Genomic DNA, 23090 nt, shown 5'->3' with positions numbered 1-23090 from the left:
TGCTGCCACCGCTGGAGCTGCTCCTCCAGTCACTGCCAACCCAAAGTGTAGGCTCCAATGGGAAGGAACTGGGCCTACTGCCCTATCCCTTGCTGCTCCCAGCTGGTGATACAGCACCATATAGCATCCTCACCTCCTAATGGAAGCTCCCAGGGCTGGGATATAAAAGCTCCTACAGAGCCAAAAGTTCCCCTTCATCCTTTTATAAGGCATTTCTTAATCCCTTCACTTTCTTGGAGCTACCTGACTCAGCAGCACCCCCATTCTTGTCACTCTCCGAACCTGAGAAGCAATAAAAACATGAGAAGACGGGTCGGGGAAGAAGGGAATACAATTGCAATGGCAAGTTATTTTGCTGTAGGATGATCTAACAGCTTTAAAGATTTAATTTAGTTGGGTATCCATCCATGTAGTAATGTATTTTTCTTATATTGCACTTCAGGGCATGTGATAAACATCATTGCCAGATCCCCAGTAGACTAATTATAAGACAACAATTTTCAAACACTAAGAATAACAGTAATCTGAAACTAAATCTGGGGTTAAATTTAGGTCTGAATATCTCTCATAGAGGGAGGAAACTTTAAAGCTCTGCATTAAAAATTCATATTTCTCTGGGCACTGCTTTAACATGATGACTACAATATTACATTTTACAAAAAGGTTAATTTCCCTTTTCCCAGGTTTCCTAAGGAGAAAGCCTCTGTTGTTGTTACTTGAAAATCACAGGAGCATTTTGCCACAGCAGGCGAAACACAATAAACTATTAAAGGGTTTTTTTGTTTGTTTGGGGTTTTTTGGTAAATTGACACATTTATATTGTACACAAAAACAAATAAATGTTACAATGTGTTTTGGGCCAAATCACTTTGATTGCACATCATATCCTTCCAGGCCCCGGATACTCTTCAGTTCTGCAGTTACAGAATCCTCCTGCATTACGTTTTATATTGCTTTGTTCTTTTATGTAAGTAGGCAGAAGATTCCAGATGCCACTCTTATTTCACTTACAGCTCCTCTGCCCTTTCTCCAGGACACAAAGGACTTGTTTCAATAGAAGTAATTGGCAAATGTACTGTTCTGTTAGATACTATGTGACCCAAATCACTTTTGCTATTTTTAGCCAGGTTCAGTTGCCCCCCTCCCTGTAGAACTGAACCCTCATCGTTACTGTCTGATGCACCTTTACAGATTAAGGCTTTTGAAGGAAGTCAGCCAATGCTGTTTTTAATAGAGATGAAGGTTCCTTGCTTTAGGACTCAAGTCTAAAAATAGCCAGAACGTAAGACAACAGAGGCCAAGATTTAGAAAGATTTACAAGACTTGTTCAAAATCAGGTGAAAATAATTTTAAAATCAATGTTTTTGCTATGTTGATGAATTTTTCTTTTTAAAAGCTTTGCTACTGATCATAGACAAACTCCTAATTGTGAAAGAGTGTGTGTGTATGTGTTTGCACACATGTGTGTACATATATCTCTTGGAACTACAAAAATAAAATAAGTATAAATGTTTACCTAAAGGAGGTAGTACTTCCTGACCTAGTTGTTATGCATCACAATTAACTTCTTTATAGTTTATGTACATAAAAATAAGTTCTATAGTCTGCCACTTGTTCTGCACAAACAGGGGTGTGCATGATTGTGAGACAAGAACTTGGCATTATTAAGCTGACTGTAATATTCATAATAGCAGAGTATTTTTTTGTTAGTGAGGCTGGTACATGCCAAAAATGATCAGATGCAAACTCTCAGGTGCTCTGCTACAAGATTTGCGTTTTAAATGCTGTAGAATTCCAGGGACCATGAACGTCTATTCATGAAGCAGACCCTCTCTTTCAAATTTAGGGCCTGTTCCACAGTCTACTGAAGTCAATGGAAAGACTCCCATTGACATAAATGGTCTTTGGATCTGCCTGTCGTTCCTAAGCCACAGCAAAGGAAGATCTCTTTTACTCACCTGTTCTTTTCTACTACTGGTCAGCTCTGGGGACAAATTTCAGCTCACTCTTTATATTCTGGATCTCTGATAAGTTGACAGCAGGGCCTGGAAGTTTCTTGGCTCCTGGGAGCTGCTTCTTCTCCTTCTCCTCCTCTGTAGAAGCAGGAACGCTCTATACAAAGGGAAAATAGTCACCTTACGATAACCATACAAATCTCTTGAGCATAAACAGAGGTCAGTTAATTGGGAAATGTGAAAAGGTTTTTTTGATGCTAAATGTAATCACAATGGAAACTGGACAGCTGTAAGAGGGAATTAACTTGATTAGTAGATGCCTTGAGATGCCTACATGTGTTTTGAAAAATAGGTTATTGAAGTGTACTGAATGCACAAGGATTTACATCTCTGTACATGTGAGAAGCAATTTACTATGTTAAAGGAATAATGGGAAGTGAATCTGGTGGAGTGCCATAGGCAGCCAAAAGGAAGAAAAGTAAATGTCCATTTTAATGACCTAATATCTTGTAGAGTTACATAGCCATGAGCTCTAGCTACTGAGAAAACTAATATTCTGCACTTGTGATTTTTAACCCTCCGCAACTCCCGAGTCTCTGAAGAGCAGAGCTGTAATGGTAGCTCATGGGCACTAAGGGCCTGATCCAAAGCCTATTAAAGTCAATGGGAGTTTTTTCATTGACTTCAGTGAGCTTTGGATCAGGCCCTGTGAAAGAGATGGATTTTGAGATATTTGCGACACAGCCTAGTGGGGAATCTTTAAAATTAAGACCAAGACCTGGAATCAAACAGGGAGCTAACGTAGTGTGTTGGAACATTGGGGGTGAGGATGGGGTATGTTCTTGTCATCTGTGTTAGTTATAAGAAGGCCTACCACATGCTGTATTATCAGCAGCTTCTTCATGGTCTTCCATTGACAACCCTTATTTGTCGTACAATGCCATGACTGAAGCTGGAGGTGATAAATCAATGTGGCTGGTCCAGCTATGACTGGAAGGGATGCATTTCTGGCTTCTAACACTATATGGAGTAGTGCTGGGTGAACTTTTCTACCTACAACTTTTTTTTCAGCAAAAAGTGCACATTCGGTGATACCAAATACCTTCTTGAGTACATGTTGATTTTGCTGGATTTTCCATTTTGAAAAAAAAAAATTAAAAGTTCAGAAAAAATCAAAACAGTCAGTTTTGAAATTTTCTAAATTAAATGTTTTGATATTTCAGTCTGAAACAACTTTTCCTTTCAAAATTTCCTTTAATTTTATTTTTAAAAATTCAAAGTTATTTAAAAATGCTCAAAATCACAAGGAAAAATTTCATTTTTTTTAAATGAAATGCTTTGTTTGATCCAAACCCATTTTTTTCTTTTCTAAATTGCCAACGAACAAAAAAACCTGTTTTTCACCCAACTCTAATTCAGATGTCCAGAAGTAGTGAAACATTCAGAACAAGCCCAGAACTGTGTATTACCTTGTTGTATCAATTGGTGGGTAAATGCCCTCAAAAGATGGTGAAGTCATGGTTTTGGCCAAGTCTTCAGAATCTTTCGTTCTACCCAATTACATCATCCTGTCTTTCTTGGATTTAGGTTTCAGTCAAGCTAGTCTTAATACAAGTACAAGACAGCTGGTGACAGCTTCTCTCTGTGAGAAGGAGATGTCAAGCCAGGTGCCATCTGTGCAATGCTGTTACTGAAGACAGCCTAATTCTTCCCCTCTCATCCCCCCCATCCCTAATTTCTACTGTTTCCTTGACATTAAGACTGGAAAGGACCATTTATTATTATTATTATTATTATTAATAGTAGTAATTGAACATTTATACTGTGGCAGTGCCTACAGTCTACAACCGGGACATCTCATCTCCATTGAGCTGATGCGTGGGAAGGTAGTTTTCCAGCAAGGAGGTTAAGATTTTTCCAGCCTAGGTTCTATATCACGATTTCTCAAACTTGTTTTGCTGGAACCCCCTTTGAAAATATTTCAGGCTCTTGTGACCCCTCCCCCCACAAAAGTAACCACACCCTCTTATACCATACCGCTATTACTTCTGTGCTGCTGCTGGCAGCGGCACTGCCTTCAGACCTGGACACCCAGCTCTGAAGGCAGCGCTGCCACCAGCAACAGCACAGAAGTAAGGGTGGCATGATATGGTATTGCCACTTACTTCTGTACTGCTGCTGGCGGCTGCACTGTCTTCAGAACTGGGTGCCTGGTTAACAGCCGCCCTCTCTGGTTGCCCAGCTCTGAAGGCAGCGCAGAAGTAAGGGTGACAATACCGTGACCCTCCTGCAATAGGCTTGTTGACCCCCTTTTGGGTCGAGTTTGAGACACACTGTTCTATATGGATTACAATATCAATCAATAGTGGTTGGAGCTGAATGAATAGTTTTGCAGCAAATAGCTTGATTAATTTATCCTCTCTTTTTTTAGTCAAGGAATATCCACTAGGGGATCATGATTTCATTAAATTAATGTATTAGGTGGATTTAGTTGACATTCTTTTTTGTTTGTTTGTTCAGTGAGATTTTCTCTCTGTGGATTGACCTTGCTCTTGATATTCAAAATTCAAAACTGGTTGGTTGTGATTGGTTCTGTAAGTCATATAGTATTACTTCTAGTCATTGATTGACCAAATATAGCTCCAGGAGGAAGAGGTTTCAGAGGGGTAGCTGTGTTAGTTTGGAAATGAAGAAACAGATTGACAGAGCCAGAAGGGTACCCAGAATTCACCTATTATAGGACAAGCCCAGCAAAAAAAGTAACAGAACATCACTAGCCATCACCTACAGCCCCCAGCTAAACCTCTCCAGAGCATCATCAAGGATCTACAACCTATCCTGAAGGACAATCCCTCACTCTCACAGACCTTGGGAGACAGGCCAGTCCTCGCTTACAGACAGCCCCCCAACCTGAAGCAAATACTCACCAGCAACTACACACCACACAACAGAAACACTAACCCAGGAACCAACCCCTGCAACAAACCCTGTTGCCAATTCTGTCTGCATATCTATTCAAGGGATACCATCATAGGACCCAGCCACATCAGCCACACCATCAAGGGCTCATTCACCTGCACATCTACCAATGTGATATATGCCATCATGTGCCAGCCAGGGGTATCTCTAGGCACCAGCAAAGCAAGCAGGTGCTTGGGGCAGCCCATTTGCAGGGGCGGCAGGGATCCAGCATGGGAGCTAAGAACCAACAGGGGGCCCTGGGAGCTGTAGTTCCTTGGTTAGCTCCCTGCCTATAGAGCCAGCCCTGGAGCAGGGAAAGAACTGCATTTCCCAGCATTCCCTTGGCCACTACCAACAGGAAAGAGGGGGAGGGAGGGAGGAAGCTGAGACCTCATGCTGCAGCCTGCTATGAATAGAGAGCTGCACTGGGAAGGGTAGGGATATCATATTTTAACATTCAAAAAATAGGACACTTCATGGGGAGGGAGGGTAGCCTCACCCTGTCACCATCCACTCCCTCCGACTGCCCCCCACAGAAACCCCAACCCATCCAACCCCCTTGCTCCCTGTCCCCTGATCTAGGGTTACCATATTTAGTGCCTCCGAAAGGAGGACACTCCACGGGGCCCCGGCCCCGCCCCCAGCCCCGCCCCAACTCCGCCCCCTCCCCCAAAGTCTCCGCCCCCTCCCCTGCTTCCCACGAACATTTGAGTCGTGGGAAGCCTGAAGCAGGTAAGGGGGGGTGTGGGGGGAGGAGGCGCGGCCCAGGCTGGCCCCCCCGGCGTTTCCAGCCTGGGTCGGCTCGGGCCCTGGGCTGGAAAAAGCACTGCGGTCCCCGGCCCGGCCCCCGGGCCCCCGGCCGAGCACCCCCGGCCCCCGGCACCGCACCGCCGGTCCCCAGCCCGGCCCCCGAGCCCCCGGCCCGGCCCGGCACCACTGGCCCGGCCCCCGAGCCCCCGGCCCGGCCCCACCCGGCACCGCCGGCCCGGCCCCCGAGCCCCCGGCCCAGCCCGGCCCCCGAGCCCCCGGCCCGGCCCCGCTCCGATTTTCCCGGACATGTCCGGCTTTTGGGGATTTCCCCCCGACGGGGATTTGGAGCCCAAAAAGCCGGACATGTCCGGGAAAATCCGGACGTATGGTAACCCTACCTGATCACCCCCTCCCGGGACCCCTGCCCCAACTGCCCCCCAGGACCCCACCCCCTACCTAAGCCCCACTGGTCCTTGTCCCCTGATTGCCCCCTCCTGGGACTCCACCCCCTATCTAAGCCTCCCTTCTCCTTGTCCCTAACTGCCCCCTCCTGAGACCCCCCCCCCAACTTCCCTCCTAGGACCCCACCTCCTACCTGTCCCCTGACAAACCCCTGGAACTCCCATGCCTATCCAACTGCTGCCTGTCCCCTGACTGCCCCCCCCGAACTCCTGACCCATCTAACCCCCAACCGATCTAACCTCTCCTTCTCCCTGCCCCTGACTGCCCCCCGAACCTCTGCCCCATCCAACCCCCCCGCTCCCTGTCCCTTGACTGCCCCCCTGGAACCCCCTACCCCTTCTCCAACCCCCCAGCCCCCTTACTGTGCTATTCAGACCAGCGTGTCTGGCTTCGCGCAGTGCCAGACATGCTGCTGCATACATGCTGCCATGCTCCCCTGCGGAGCCATAGCCCCCCCCCCCCCCCCCAGCACCTGCCTTCCAGATTTGAACACCTCAATTCAGGAGTGCTCAAGCTCAGTTTGGTCAGCTGTTACTTCATTTCTCCCAAATCAAATATACTGATCCACTGTAACTTGCTATAGAAAAAGTAGGATAAAATTGAGCAAGAAATGCTTCCCAGTGGTCATTAGGACTGGAATTGCTATTTTCAACAGCCATTGCTTTATTTGTTTGTTTGTTTAAAAGGAAGACAGTGATATTGCATTGGCAAATTCCCGATAGAAAGAAAGAGTGGAACAAAAGAATAATAACGGCGCCTCAACTTTTCTTCATTTATGTAGGACAGTCTTATAATATGCATCCAGATATCCTCCAATCACACAAGCTGAAAATTGTTCCACTTTACTGCAGTTCTGTAACCATATGGGAACCAATCCCGTCTGTGTTCTGTGCACACCTAAAATTCCTGCTGAATGACCTGCCCTGGGAGCGAGTTACCAGTGACCCAGGGCTGTGGTGGAAGGAGGGTGCAGGTGGGGGGAGAGCCCAGGGCTGGGGCGGCAGGGGGATGCGGGTCGGGGGGGGAGAGTCCAGGGCTGGGGCGGCAGGGGGGTGCAGGTGGTGGGGGAGAGCCCAGGGCTGGGACGGGGGGCAGCCAAAAATTTTTTTGCTTGGGGCAGCAAAAAACCTAGAGCCGGCCCTGGTGCCAGCAATGCTCCTCTGCCATGTACATTGGCCAAACCAGACAGTCTGTACGCAAAAGAATAAATGGACACAAATCAGACATCAAGAACTGTAACATTCAAAAACCAGTAGGAGAACACTTCAGTTTCCCTGGACACTCAATAACAGAGTTAAAAGTCACCATTCTTCAACAAAAAAACTTCAAAAACAGATTTAAACGAGAAACTGCAGAACTGGAATTAATTTGCAAACTTGACACCATCAAATTAGGCCTGAATAAAGACTGGAAATGGCTGGGTCACTACAAAAATTTTCTCTCTGTTGATACTCAGACCTTCTTGTCAACTGCTGGGAATGGGCCACATCCACTTTGATTTAATTGGCCTCGTTAGCACTGACCCCCTCCATTTGGTAAGGCAACTTCCATCTTTTTATATGCTGTATATTTATACCTGCTTACTGTATTTTCCACTCCATGCATCTGATGAAGTGGGTTATATCACAAAAGCTTATGCCCAAATAAATGTGTTAGCCTAAGGTGCCACAAGGACTCCTCATTGTTTTTCCAGGAGTGAATCTACTAAGGCTTCAATTTCTCAGGGAGAAGCAGATCAACAGAGAATTGTAAAAAAAATTTAACTCCTGCCTTTCTGGGCCACAAGGGCTTTTCATGAGGCATCATCTGTAGGAAATTTAGGCTACTATAAGTTTGATTGGCTTGAAAATTTGTATTTAACTTTGTATCATCTAATTCATGCAAAATAACTTACATGTGCATGCATGTTACTAATGATGCGATCAGATGTTTATCTGTCTTGTTTTATTGCCTAAGAGCCAGAGTACTGGTGAAAGGTGTATTCCAGTATTCCATTCCGGTTAAAATATATCATTTCTCATAGAAATACTTGTGCATACTTACTGCAGATGTGGGAGCTAGTACACGTAAATCTACTACTTTTTAGGAAACAGAATGCTCATGGGGCACAAACATAACAAACTAGAGTGAATATCACAAAAAATTGATCACAGTATAAATCCAACTCTAATTCTGACTTCATTTAAGCACCATACAAAGTATACTGTACTACAGTAAGAATATGTGTTGGCTTTCTTCATATTTATTACTACTATTATATATATTTTTCTGTTGTGGTAATGTGTAAGGACCACAATCAGGAATCAGGACCACATTGTACTAGGCACTGAACAGTGTCCAGGTGACCTCACAATCTGGGATTAAGGCAAGTAGAATAAGTAAATTAATGGAGAAGAAGAGGAAGGGAGGCGGCAGAAGGTCTCAGCAGTCACAGATGGTTACCAGACAGTATTGTTTTCTTGCATAGTTTCATTGCCTGATAACTTGAATAAGCAGAAAAGACTAAAGGCCTGGGATGCACTACAATTCCAGATCTGTAGAGGACCTGTTTAAAAATGATTGCTGCCTAAATCAGTTACAACACCGTTCTATTTTGTAGTGCTGTGTTGTAACTGACTTAGGCAGCAATCATTTTGGCCTTTGGGACCGTGCAAGGTTTGGAGATGTTCCATTCCATAAATTATTTTTAGGGTTACTTTTTAATCTTAGATGTGTGGCATTCATAAAAACTTACCTCAAATTATCCCCCACTATGTGTGCAATGTGCACTTTGCAACTGAGATTAGAACTTGGTCTCTAACTTTATCAAAGGAAGTCTAAAGAGTCAATAAGATGCCTCATGGTGCTAAGACTATGGAAGCAAATATCTAGGTGAAGAGACAGTGTTCTTTTTTGAAATTCCCATGTCCTCCCACTCAATTTGCTTGCAACATGTCCTTTCACTCAATTTTTTTCACATTCAAAACCTATAAGGTTTTCAACCCATTGAATGTGACACATATCTTCCTTGCCAGGTTCTCAAAATATAGCCCATAATGTTCAGAACTGTTAAGAAAAAGATAGATTTGTCTCAAATGGCCTTAAAGATAGAACCATGGATTGTACTGCAAAAGCTAAATAAACAGGAAAAACTGAAAAGACAAATCCACTGGGAACATTTATGTTCCACTGCTACTACAAGGTCTAATTCAGCAGCCTTTACTCATGTGAATAGTCCCATTGGTTTGGGGAAGTAAAGGCTACAGGATCAGAACAGAAACCTTAATTCTATAGTTCCTGTTTCATATATAATATACACATAATTGAAGAGCAAAGCTATAATTCAATCATCCAACTAAATCAAACAGTGCTAGCCATTTATCTTATTTCTCAAATACTACCAACCCTCGTGCATGCGTTATTAGTTTCTTTTTAACATCTTTTGCATTCCTTCGAAATATAATTACTACATAGAAAATATGTTTTAATTTTTTTTCAGAAGAAAAAAACATCTGTGCTTGCAAGGTCACTTTATACGTTTTCTTTACAAAATGCCTTCTTCAAAAATAAGTTAGATCAGCTTTTCTCCCCAAAATGACTTTATAAACAGAGCATCATTACTGGAAAGTATATAAGAGAATTTAGCAAAATAACCTCTTCTGTTTTGATTAACAATGAAACTGGTAAGAGGGGAGGAAAGAATTAGCCTTAAGTAAGAAAATCATCAGTCTGAAGTGTCTATAGTAGCTGGGGGAAAAGGCTGATAATTTGTCCAAAAATATTCTAAATATTCACTTTTAGAGATAGATCATCAGTGTCCCTCGAGTAGCCTGGGATGTCACAATCCCCCTCTGGGTCTCCCCATTGCCCCAGTCAGGAGGAAACTATGCTAGGGCTATACCCAGTGCACTCCCCAATATACACTCCCCAAAGCACTGGTTTGCTTTCCCATCATTGCCCTCCCCTCACCTGTCACTGCTGATGCCATTCCCTTAACTAAGCGGGACCACATACCCCGGTACTTGTTTATATTACCATGTATGTTTTGGCTTCAAAAATAACACCAAGTATATCAACTGTATTCAATAGTCAGTGGTTGATTTCCAATTGGAATTGGTATATGGATGCCTGTGATAACTAGCATTGGCATTTCGTACTGTAACCTAGATGAAGTGGCTTGCATAGCACAAACTGCAGAGATTCTCCTGCATTAAGTTTTAATATTATTTTTCTTACCTCCTCCACTTCAGGTGTAAATTCTTTTCTTTTTGGAGGATGCCCTGCTCCAGGTCGAAATGCTCCCATTGGGATGTTGATATTAGCCTGTCAAAAGGAAACCGTGATGGATTCACCACACCAAAAAAAAAGTCTAAATGCAATGAAATTACAAAGATGCAATTGCAAAAAAAAAAAAAAAAAAAAAAAAAAGGTCACAGTAGTGAATTTCTCTGTGTGTTTTCTATTTGTAGCCACTGCAGTGTTTTTACAGAGTTGGTGCTGGAGTGATGGCTCTCAAACCCTTTCATACAATGGGCCGCTTATGAAGATAAAGATCCTCTTGCTGGCTGTCTCCACCCAGCTTCCAGCTCCTGATCCTGCTCCTTGCCTGTGGCAACTATAGTGATTAGTTACCTAAAAGCTTAATATTAAGATGGTACTAAAGAGACAAAATGGAAATAATCACATTATGGCAGCTTGGACGTTCCCCACAGCCACCATCCTTTTGAAGATGTGCTACTTATTTCCTCCCCCGTGCATACAGTATTAATATATTTATCAGTAGTTAGCTCCCTGAATTGCCTGCAGACCCACCGCTTTAAGTTTTCTGGGTTACTTTGCAGTTTGGTTTTGTTCACCTGTACATTTGCTACCCTTCCAATTTTGGAGTTACCCACAAATTTGATTGAGACTGGATTTACACCAACAAAATGCTATTACAAAGAGATGGAGTAGATTCATACAGTGCTTAAAGGTGACTGTTTTTTCAGTTTTTTAATTAACTTGGTCAAAAAGCCGCTGGATTTTCATGGACAGGATATCTAGGCTCAGTCGAGCTCTGGAGTGCATCCGGTATGGGGACTCAGAGGTGGCATCTCTGCTGTTTGCAGATAGTGTTGTCCTTCTTACTTCTTCAGACTGCGATTTCATGCACTCAAACATTTCTCTGCGGAGTGTGAAGCGGCTGGGATGAGAATCTGCACCTCCAAATCAGCGGTTATGGTCCTGTCCGGAAGAAAGTGGACTGTTCTCTCCAGGTGAGGGGGGAGCACCTTCCTTTAGTGGATGAGTTCAAGTATCAAGGGGTCTTGTTCATGAGTGATGGCAAGCAGGAGCGGGAGATTGCCCGGAGGATTGGTGCGGTGGCAGCAGTGATGCAGGCGCTATACTGATCCGTGTTGGTGAAGTGGGAGCTGAGTTCTCAGAAGAAGCTCTCGATTTACAGGTCGCTCTACATCCCCATCCTCACCTATGGTCATGATTTTTGGGTGATGACCAAAAGGACGAGATTGCAGGTACAAGCGGTGGAAATGAGGTTTCTCTTCAGGGTGGCTGGGCTTACTCTCCGAGACAGGGTGAGGAGCTCGGCTATTTGGAAGCGCTTTGGAGTAGAGCCACTGCTTCTCCAGATCAAGAGGAGACAATTAAGGTGGTTTTGGCACCTGATAAGGATGCCCCATGGGAGCCTTTTGTTGGAACTCTACTGAGCACGCCCCACTGGGTGGAGGCCCCAAGGCTGACCCAGGACACACGGGAGGGATTATATCTCCCAGCTGGCCTGGGAATGCTGGGGAATCCCCCAGGAGGAGCTCGACTCTGTTGCAGAGGAAAAGGAGGTCTGATCCTCCCTACTCTCCATGCTGCCGCTGCGACCCTCACTAGGAAAAGCAGCATAAAGGAAGAAAAAGAAGAAGAAGAAGAAAAGCCGCTGGACATCCTAAAAATCCTGGATTGGGCCACAGCTAGTAGGAAGGATATCTGCTTGATAGCTGATGGATTTGTCACCTTGTGTCAGAAGCAGATCTACAGACTTCATGAAAGTTTTAGAGCGATGAAAGCACAATAGTATTTGTAGTAAAATGCATACTGTAGTGTGGATCCAGTTTAATTAGCACATGAAGTAATTAGATCCGGTACCCCCAAGCACCTTTCTGGATTCAAATAGGTTGGAGTGCTCAGGGAAGTTCACTAGCAGATTCAATTCTACTGTAAATAAAATCAGTGGCAAAAAAACCCTACATTGGCTGCAATGAGAGCAAATTCTATGTCTATCTGAGGTACTGATAGAGTATGACTACACTGCAATTAAAAACCTGTGGCTGGTCCATGCCAGCTGACTCGGGCTCGCAGGGCTCAGGCTAAGGGACTTTTTAGTTGCTCTGTAGACATTCAGGCTCAGACTGGAGATTGGGCTCTATGACTCTGCAAGGTGGGAGGGTCCCAGAGCTCAGGCTGCAACCCCAGCCCAAATGCTACACTGCAATTAAACAGCAACTTAGCCTGAGCTCCACGAGCCCGAGTCAGCTGGCACAAATCAGTTATGGGTGTCTAATTACATTGTAGACATACTCATATAGCCCCCAGGACCATCTCAGCATCTTACAATTTTTAATGTATTTAACTTCACAGTACCCCTGTGAGGAAGGCAAGTGCTGTTTGCCTCAGTTCTCCATCCATAAAATGGGGATCTGAGGCAAAAAGAGACTAAGTGACTTGCCCGAGGCCACATAGGAAGCCTGTGGCAGAACAGGTCTCAAATTCCAGGCTTGCTTTCCAACACTGGATCCCCATTCCTCTCATGTGCTTTGGAAAGTATGTTGCTATAATTACCTTAAGCAGTTAGGCCACCAGTTGGTCAGTTACACTTAATAGTGTTGGAATTGTCATTCATGGGTCAAATTCACCCTGCTGGTAAAGGCAATGGCAAATTTTACTTCTTTGCCTTAAACCTGTGCCTTTGCGCCCCAGGAAGGATTCATCTATCTGGGAGGGTAGGCAGAGTTTCTATTGCTTCATCCTCTTGTGGGCTTTTCCAGTCAGGGATCTTAATATTTCATCAACCGTTCCAAAGGATTTTCACTAATGGAGGAAGCCAAATCAGCACAAACCCCTGGCCACTTTAACCATGACCTTTCTATGGCCAGTGCTTCTCCCTGTTGGAATCAATGGAGGTACTCTAGAGTTATGCCAGTGCAACTGAGTTCAGAGTCTGATCTGTTATCTATATGAGAGTTCAGACAGAAAGTTGCAGGCTAGTTTAAATGTATCTTTAAAACAAAGATTTTTGAAAAGAGAATGAATGATAGATAAATATGTGTGGAGCCCTGAAGAAGAGCTCTGTGTCGCTCGAAAGCTTGTCTCTCTACTAACAGAACTTGGTCCAATAAAAGACATTACCTCACCCACCTTGTCTCTCTAATAGATAATATTACTCTCTGACTATAAATGGACAGATAACATGTATGATGTGTCAGCTTGATGGCCTATTATACAGTGATCTGGACTATTAGAACTGGACTTCTTTTTACAGTCACTTGATTCTCTGGTTGGGACTGTTGCAGAGACAGAATATACAGACCAGAGAGTTTGAGTGCCTTCTACTGCCCTGCAACAACCCAGAAGGCCAGTTTAGGAGTGTTATTGGTGAGACCTGAATGGAGTCATGGTCACCCCTATTCATCCAGAAGGACAGATGAACAAATTGTAGGGCCACTTGAAGGTAATTGTGTTAAAATAAATTGAGAAAAATATGAAAGTTTTCAGAGCTCTGAACAGAACAGAGAACCTCCACTAAAACCCTAAACCAGAAAAGCACTTAACTGAGAGGAAAATCAAAAGTAGTAAATGTTGACAGAATGTATTATCAGCTAATACTATAGACAGCATTTCACACAGAGATTATTGACAGCTTCTTCAATTACATTCTTTCATGTCAGTGTATGGACATGGATCCTTAAATTTCCATATCTGTAGCACAATATACATTGTCATTTCCCTAGATGTAGGACCTACTGTATCAGTATGTAATAGCAAAAGCTCATAATCCATGAATCACTACAAGGTATAGTGTATAAAAGTCACTGACACCTTGTATTATGGATCTGAGATAGCTGCAAGAATAATAGCCATCAGTTGCAGTGTAGATTTTCTTACTGCAGCAGCTTCCAACAGCATTCCCTAGAAATGTTGTAAAAAACAGTTTGTGCAGTGGTTGCTTTTCTAACGTTTGTAATTCAAGACTATTGCATAATTTTGACTTTCTTAAAGTATTAAATTTAGTGCTTTTGGGGCACAAGCTTTTTTTTTAAAAAAAAAAATACTAACAATTATTTAGACATTTAAAGTTTCAATTTCGAAGTTGGAAAAAAAATCTTAAAAGTGACCAAAAGTGCCCACCTCTACTCTTTCAGTAAAGAAACAAGCAAACCAACTTAATTCAAAATGTGTTTACAAAAAGAAAACTGGTTTACATATGCCATATTAAGATTAGTAGTTGATTAAAACTTAGATCCAAGTTATAAATCCCCTAAACTGTGAGTTAATAATGCAAATGATTTTGAAATGTAATATATAAAGTGTGAAATCCTGACCCCCCCCCGACAGAAGTCAATGGCAAAAGTCCATTAATTTCAAAGCCAAGACTTCTCTCAAACCATATAAAAAAGTCAGTTCTGTTCAGTTAAATCACACTTAATAGTAATCAGAATTAACACACATAGGCCTTGCAGCTTCAAAATGCTGCACAACCATTAGCTAATTAATCTTCATAATATCTCAATGAGTTAGGAAAGTATTATCATGGGAAAACTGAGAGCAGATCAGCCATGATAAATTCCATTTGGGGTTCTTATGCTAGTTCAAGCTTTTATGAAACCTTGCACTGTTTTTCCTATCAACATGCTGGGAAAATCTACTGCAAAAATATATATAACAAATTTGTAATAACATTGTACAAGTTAGTATTTGAGGAGGCACCCTGGCCTTTTGGCTAAGATCAACTAATTTAACTAACTAATGTACTTTTTTTTAAATGTTATATGCTTAACCACTAACCTTTTTCTGTATTTTCTACCACAGGCAATTGTCAGCTCATACAATTTTTCTTTATTTCTTTCTTCATTTGCAGTATAACTTCATTTTTTGATGAACATGAACTGACATGGCTGGGGTATTTATAAGGTGTATTCAACAATTTATGTGTTCTATAATTTTAAATATTTTCTATTAAAAGTTTTTATTAGTTTAAAATCTAATATGAGCTCAGTCTGGGAATGATATCCTGCACTTGCTGGCAGAGCCAGCCTTTAAGGCCTAGAAAGCACATAGTAACCAGCCTCTGTGCATTGACAGTGACTTGACAGAAGATTCTAGGATCATCTTTGGTTTCATTAAAAAAACAAACAAACAAACAAAAAGTATAGCTCTTACTGTTTTAGGACCAGTTCCTGCTCATGCTGAAATAAACAGCAGTTTTGCAATTGACTTCAGTGGGAGAAGAATTAAAGGGTTAGTTTCACCATACTTTGTTCACCTGCTTCCCAGAGGTGTTGTGACTGTTTTGTAGTTGATGTTTATAAAAGACTCTAAAAAATACAATTAACCAGAATGAGCATACAACCCTACCTGGCACAGTCTTGCGGTTGATTACTCTACTTTATTTTGGTTTTCCCATAAAATGTCTTGCTGAATAACAATGTAGTTAAATTGAATACTGTAACTATATATTTTGTTGTTCAAAAAAAATGGAGAGATGAAAACATGGAAACATTCAAAGCTGTGCCATCTATCTATCCCATACTTCTACCATAGTGGTATTAATTCTAAAGAAACCACTAGGGTTTTCAGACATGGGATTTGCTTATAATAGTGATTGGCTGTATATATGAAAATTCTGTGGATTATCCTGTTGTGTTTAGCAGACCTATCAACAAACAGTATTTATCCTGGGAAGGGCTATTGTTTTTAAATCAAATCTGTGAATATTTTTTTTTCTGTTCAGATCACCAGCGATTCCTCAGGTCAACATTTTTATGTGCTTTCATGTCTACTAAGACTAAGCTTTTATTCTTTTTAAAATAATCACTAGCTAACACTTGTGTTGTTCATTACAAACAAAATGCAGATTGTGAAGCAATTGATGTAGAAATTCATTATTTTCTGATATTAGAAATGTAAGTACTGTCTCTTACCTGAATGGATCTGACATTTGAAACTGGCTGTTTTGACATTCTTAAGAGAGCGCCTTATCCCTGCAAGCAAAATGAGAAACCGTTACAGGCTCTGACATTCAGATAGCAGAGCTTGATAAACTAGAACTTAACCCATACTGCTTCTTGACAGGCATCCATTTCACCAGCCCTTCTACTCTTTCAGTCTCAGTTTCAGAGTTGCTTAGATACTCCCTTTTAATACCTGAGGGAGTGAGAACACCTGAGCTTTCCTGGTTAATCTTTCATAGCCAGAAATGGTGATACTGCTTTCACATAAAAAAAATAATAGTGAGGGGAATCAGAAATTCTTAAGACATTAAGGACTTCCTAGAATGAACAAGTAACAAAAGGAAGAAGTTTGGGGCAAACAATGTACTGTTACTGTTGCCTCATAATAGAAATAGAGGTTACAAAAGCCCTGAGCCTGAATCTGGCCTTTGCAAATAAAAATGTAATCCTGGAGAATACACTTTTAACAAATAAAAATGTATCCATCGCCTGACTCCCAAAGCTTAAAAAATCTCTCAAATCTATTTGTGTATAGACTGGGGGGGAGGAGGGGAGGGAAATAGACACTGTTAAATTATAAAGTCCTTGGAAATCTTCAGGTCACAGAGAACCTTCCCTTCAAAGATTTATATTAAGCAGATTTAGTAAGTTTTTGAGCAATAGCATAAGAAGGAATTAAGAACAGAGACCATTTCAGATAAACATGGAAATACTGATACTGACTTAATATACAAATTCACACCAGGCCACTTACTCAGTTCTACTGACTCTGAAGTCAAGGAGCTCAATAAAGACGGAGTAGAGAGCAAGAATCCAATTCTACCATCAATTTCATTCAAGCAACCTCATTGGGTTGAATTTTGCCCTTGCTTTTTACTGTCTTTTCTGAGGGCTATGTTTTCAGTTTGGGTAGGCCTGTGTAAGGATTTCGGGACCAAAAAACCCATCAGACAAATTATAAATTGTACAGTTCCAATTGCTTTTTTCACTGTGATAACCTCAAACCAGACAGTTTAAATAACTTCAATGTGCATTATGTTGTCTGTTAGATTGACTTTGGTGGTGAAATCCTGTCACTGAAGTCAATGGCAAAACTCCCAGGATTTTACCCCTTGCATTCTTTTTTTTTTTAAGTTGCTATTGTGCATGGAAAGTAATCATTTTCTCAGATGACTGATAGAAAGTGGACCTATGCTGTATTCAGTGATTGCATTTCAAGAATTATAAAAAACCACAAACTGTTAGAAAGATATGATCTATTATGTCTTATAATAGGGGAAAACGTAATTCATTTATGCTATGATCTTTTCCCCCTTTCTCATCACAATTAAAAATGAAAACAAAGGCAAAAGCACATACAAATTTAAAAATACTATGGGAGTGCTTTAAAACCACAGCAGCAATGAAATTACAGTTAAGGCTTCTAGCATATGGCAACACACTCCCCCACCTCACATGAAACAGCTGATATACTTCCACCCGCCTTTGGCCATACTTAAACATGGATGGGTGAGGAATTAGATTAAATCTTTACTTAGAATGTCTTTCTTTAAACCAAGCCATCTTAGTTTTTGTAATATGTTGTGAGTTCCTAAGAAGCCTGTGTTGAAACTGATTGCAATCAGACACTGGTTCTTAAAGAGAGATGTATGATACAATTGTGTAGGATTGCTTTTGGAGGAGGTGATTTTTTCCTTCCAGTTCATGCTGCCCTCATTACTGCCAGAGAAATCAGGACAACAGCACACTGATGAGTAAAAATAGACAACCTTCTCTGGCTGCATTCCCTCCCCTCCTACCCTCCCCCCAATTCACCTCTAGCACAACTACTGACCGTCAAATGTATAGAAATAAAGCTTAAGTTACTGCAATATCTTTATCTCTGACCACACTAAGACGGACATGGATTAATAAATATATATTTTTATAAATGCTTTTATTTTGCCATGTATATCTGAGAGATATTCAACAAAATGCTGTTACCCACATTCTGTTATTTCTGGCATTTTGAGCAGATTTGCAAACTCGAACAAATCACAGCTCACATTCAGTATCAGCTAAGAATTTCAAACCCCCTTTGCCAGGCAAATTGTCTGATACACACAAAGCCTTGTTCTCAAGCCTCGTTGGCTTCCCCACACCTTACCTTTTACCTTTTATGGCCTGAATGCAAAGGAAAACTTTGAAAGCAATGACACTCTTATTTCAGTTTGGAGTTATTTAATGCCTGACTTCCAATGCAAACTCTTTTACTTTGTAGTGAAATCACTCATGAACAGGAATATTTGATAGGAAGGAATCAGTCAGTATTCTGGAACGAGTTTAAAAAACAAAGTTATCTTCTCTCCTTCAGCTAAAAATAATTCCTGAGAGGGGTGCAGAAAGATGTGCAGCTGTCTGGACTGACTGATTTCTTAGTCAATTTGCTTTAAATATGGCTGAGATACACAAGGCACTATCATAATTTCCATCTTTCTTAATCCTACTATAGATAAGCAGCAGGAGAAAACAAAAAACAAAAAAAACCCCCAAAAAACCCAAACACTGAATGCGGTCCTCTTACCTCCTGCTGTACTCATGAAATCAAACACCATGGGTGTTTTGGCCAGAAAGCTGCAGTGTGTTTTCTTATAAAAGACTTTGACAGGAACTACACATCACTGTGAAACCTAACTGGTACTGAGGAGAAGGAGAAACCTACACTTGGCTTCTTCCACTTTGCCAGGCAGAAACTTACTATATTCTGCAGGCAAATACAATAATAATGTAAAGTTTTCGATAACACACTTCTCTCAGCCTCCACTACTGTATGCTGCTATGATTACAGTGAAGAAAACTTATCTCTCTCCCATACCCACTCCCCCCAACATTTTTTTTTTACCAACTGTAACACATTTTTAGAAAAAATTAAGCATATTTCTGGTACAGTATCCATGCTGCTGCATAGTTTTGCTTGTGATGTCACTAAGTATTAAAGCAGCTTTCTGTTTTAAATCTTTTAAGATCCCCATAGATTATAAAGCAGTAGCAATAACAATCTGCACTAAACACATTAATATGCTGCACAAGATGTTAAAATAAACAGAGAACTATAACTACTTCAGACACTTCACAGAATCTTTCAAGTTTGCAAATGACACCTTCAACTTAGTTTACTTATTTATTTATATAAGAAAAGTTCCAAACCGTCAAGTGAGTATATACACTTCTTTTCGATGCTGAAAGAGACACCTTCTTCAGTCAGCTGAGATCTTGACTGTGATCCTTTAAATGTGTCTGAAATAGCTAGAGTGCTTTGTGCCTGTATGGTACTGAGAGCTGCTCAGGGCTGGAGTGGAACTCAGTTTAGAAGCTAAGTGTAAAAGCAAATTCCTGTCATAGCTTGCAGTTGTTCTTCCTAAATATAGTTTGATACACGCTGTAACTTCATTCCCTCTGAGACATTGGAACTCTCAAAAACAGGGTTCAAGTGTCAAGCAATAGCTGTTAATGAAACACACCTTTGGGTCATTTTTTTGCTGTCACACTCACTGTAGTTTTCGGGTGTTCACAGGAGCAAAGCACATAATGGTAGAAGGCAGTGAAGATCCTTAAACTTTCCCTGTTCTGTTTCAGGCACCGCTTGCACAATGTTCTCTCTTTACCACTGCACCAAGCCAAGGATTGATCACAAACACATACATTTTCAGCCATATTTTTAAAAGGAGCTCACTAATTTTGTTTGCCTCAATTTTTGGTCACCCAATTTGACACACGTTGGGCCTTAAATCATTGGAAGCTGCAGGTCCAGAGGAACTCTGAAAGTCAGGCACCAGGTGAGCCCCCCCAAAAGCAGAGGCACACAAAATGAATGAATTCTTCTGAAAAGGTTGGCTCTAAAAAATATTTGTTAAATGTTAGGGATCTGGGTTAAGAAATGCTTAGGAAGTACAAATGGGAGCAGTCATTGTGGCTAATGCAACAATAAGTCCACCTCATTGTACTATATCATGGCAGAGAACAGACACGAGCAGTCATCCCTAATACCTCTCCTGGTCATGCACATTAGACCTCTCTTGATCCTCTTTAGTGAGAGCTCAAAACCAGATCTGTCTGTACCCTCGCAGTTGTGCTTTGCACCAAACTGCAGATTTCCCCATCAGTCCAGGTCACACATGAATCACATTTGTGTGACATCATCCCCATGTTCACACTCACACGACTGCAGCCTCCAGTTCATTGTGACATCATGGGAACTGACATTCTTCCTCTCCCATTATTCCTGCTGCAGCTGCTCTCACCATGTCTGACCAAGGACACCAATAATATAAGACAGCAGAAACCAAAGAGAGCTGCTGCTGCTGCAGTGTCGTCATCTGCAGTATGGTGTCGAGTCATGCTGTTGCACTCCCTTATGAGTAATGGATGCATTTGCTGACATGATACACTGCAATGAGGTGGCTTCCCCACCTACATATCTCAGGGAACTCTCCAACCAACCTCCCACCTACCCCATCATTTTTTGTGCAAGTTTTGTGCAACTCTGTGTTCTGAACCTACCACTCCTTGGGACAGGGTGTATTGACCATAAGCTGAAGTTTATGCTCAGATGCAAATTATCTACAAATATATACATTAACTCATTACATAATTTGCAGAAGATGTCACACAAGAAGCTGCACAAGACTTAGCAGCTATGGGCCCAATTAGTTGCAGTCATAAGCCTACGTGGCAGCAGTAGCGCTAATGAATGGTACTGCACAATCCAATATGAAAAACAAAGTCAAAGCATTTTTGACCTTAACTATACAGAAATATTAACTGTTTTATTGTGATTTCAGCTGGCTTTTCCTTTTCATTTCATTTGGCGGCCTATGGGGATGAATTATTAGCTGGTCTCCACTGTGTGCAATACACACAAAATGCTCAGTGCATACATCTGTTTGTACATGCAGTTGACTCATTGGAATGTAGAAATGGATAATTTTGAGTTCAAAAATTGTGGAGATGAACAATTTTTAAACTTAATTTTGACCATAAAGACATTTATAAACAGTTCATAGTATGATTTGTAATTTCAGAGGTAACTAAACCAAATGAAAAGAAAAAGCCATCTGAAATGTCAATATAACAGTTAATATTCCAGTATAGTTATGTTTGAAGTTGTTGCCATTTGGCTTTAGTTCATTTGTACCCCAGTTCTATTGTTAAAATGATCTAAAATATTTTTGAGGCCAGGGGATTTTTACACTTAAAACATGTCAAACTTCACAGCTATGACTTCACAGCCATGATTTAGAGTGCGCTGATAATACCCTGTTTCCCCGAAAATAAGACAGTGTCTTATATTAATTTTTGCTCCCAAAGATGCGCTAGGTCTTATTTTCAGGGGATGTCTTATTTTTCAGAAATGAAAAATGCCTTATTATCGGTGGATGCCTTATTATCGGGGAGGTCTTATTATCGGGGGGATGCCTTATATTACAACGAGAGGCAAAACTGTAAGTAGGCCTTATTTTCGGAGGATGTCTTATTTTCGGGGAAACAGGGTAAATTTGAATTTTTGCTAGCAGTGGAATTTTTGCAATATATTATGCACTCGCAGCTCATGCTTGCAAGGGGATTGGCCCTGCCTTAAAGTGCAGCTTTATTCTGTGAAGTTACTCTTCAAAAACTGCATTGTGGGCAGTCCACATTTATTGTCTTAATTATTTCCATATCAAATGCATTCAGTTTACAGGTAAAAAGATTATTTCCTAACTACCAGCCCTGTACATTTAATTTATTTCACTTGATACTATAACACACATGCTACATATTTACCCTCCTAGGATAGGAAAGTCAAACAGGGTTCTTTCCCTAATTATGTCATCACCAGAAATAAAAGGCTCTGCTGTCCACATGAGGCCTTTACTTGTACCTCTGCAATTCCATTGTCTCCAGATTGTGCTTGGAGTGACATCGATTCAGACCTATTTCCTTCAATATATTTGCACATTAGTAACCGATAAGAATTTATTAAACAAACCTATTGATGCACAAGAAGGAAGAGAATCAAGTTAAGTCTCTAGCTGTGCTAACTACATTGAGATAAAAGGAGAAAAAATCATTAAAAACACAATTTGTCACTAAAGTCAGAAAATGTCACAGCAGATTTGTTGAGTAAGAAAGTGCCAGTTTTACAATCACTTTGCAGAGTACAGCCCCAGATGTATTCTACTCCAGAACTTGTACATTCATCTGCCATATACATTCAGTTGCTGATTTAACAACTAGTATTTGCTAGTATTTCCAAAGAACACAGAACATAAGAGCTACCATACTGGGTCAGAGCATGATCCATCTTGCCCAGTATCAGGTCTCTGACAGTAGTCTGTACCAGAGCTTCAGGGGAATGTACAGAACAGGGCAATTATGGAATGATCCACCCCTGTTTTCTACTTCCAGCTTCTGGAAGTCAGAGGTTTAGAGTCACCCTGAGCATGGAGTTCTGTCCCTGATCATTCTGGCTAATAGCCATTGATGGACCTACCCTCCATGACCTTATCCAATTCTTTCTTGAACCCAGTTATACTTTTGGCTATCATACCATCTCATGGCAATGAGTTTCACAGGTTGACTGTGCACTGTGTGAAAAAGTTCTTTTTGTTGTTTGTATTAAACCTGGTGCCTATTAATTTCATCGAGTGAGCCTTGGTTTTTGTATTGTGTGAAAGGATAAATAACATTATTCACTTCTTCCACACAAAAAGCATGATTGTATAGACCTCTATCCTATCCCCCTCTT

At 41.3% G+C, this 23090-nt stretch overlaps 1 protein-coding gene across 13 annotated transcripts in view; it reads right to left on the bottom strand.

Moving 5' to 3' along the window:
* Positions 1-20710, bottom strand: part of SMPX (small muscle protein X-linked) — a 66866-nt gene extending 46156 nt beyond the window's left edge. For 4 of the 13 annotated variants that reach the window (XM_065579628.1, XM_065579636.1, XM_005281528.4 and 1 more), the window contains exons 1-4: positions 19511-19669; positions 16295-16354; positions 10344-10430; positions 1959-2112 (exon numbers count right to left, since the gene is read on the bottom strand). In XM_065579628.1, the coding sequence (XP_065435700.1) occupies positions 1972-2112; positions 10344-10430; positions 16295-16333 (267 nt within the window). In that variant the 5' untranslated portion in view covers positions 16334-16354; positions 19511-19669 and the 3' untranslated portion in view covers positions 1959-1971. Of the gene's footprint in view, positions 1-243; positions 283-790; positions 1028-1958; positions 2113-10343; positions 10431-16294; positions 16355-18887; positions 19968-20521 lie in introns of those variants that run through there. The other 9 variants (XR_010596289.1, XM_005281530.5, XM_005281525.4 and 6 more) reach the window with 9 other exon arrangements.
* Between the last annotated feature and the right edge of the window lie 2380 nt (positions 20711-23090).

This window comes from Chrysemys picta, chromosome 1 (genome assembly GCF_011386835.1).
Source record: "Chrysemys picta bellii isolate R12L10 chromosome 1, ASM1138683v2, whole genome shotgun sequence".
NCBI classification, from domain to species: Eukaryota; Metazoa; Chordata; order Testudines; family Emydidae; genus Chrysemys; species Chrysemys picta.
The sequence above is the reverse complement of the archived record's forward strand: the minus strand, read 5'-3'. Positions and strand labels throughout refer to the sequence as shown.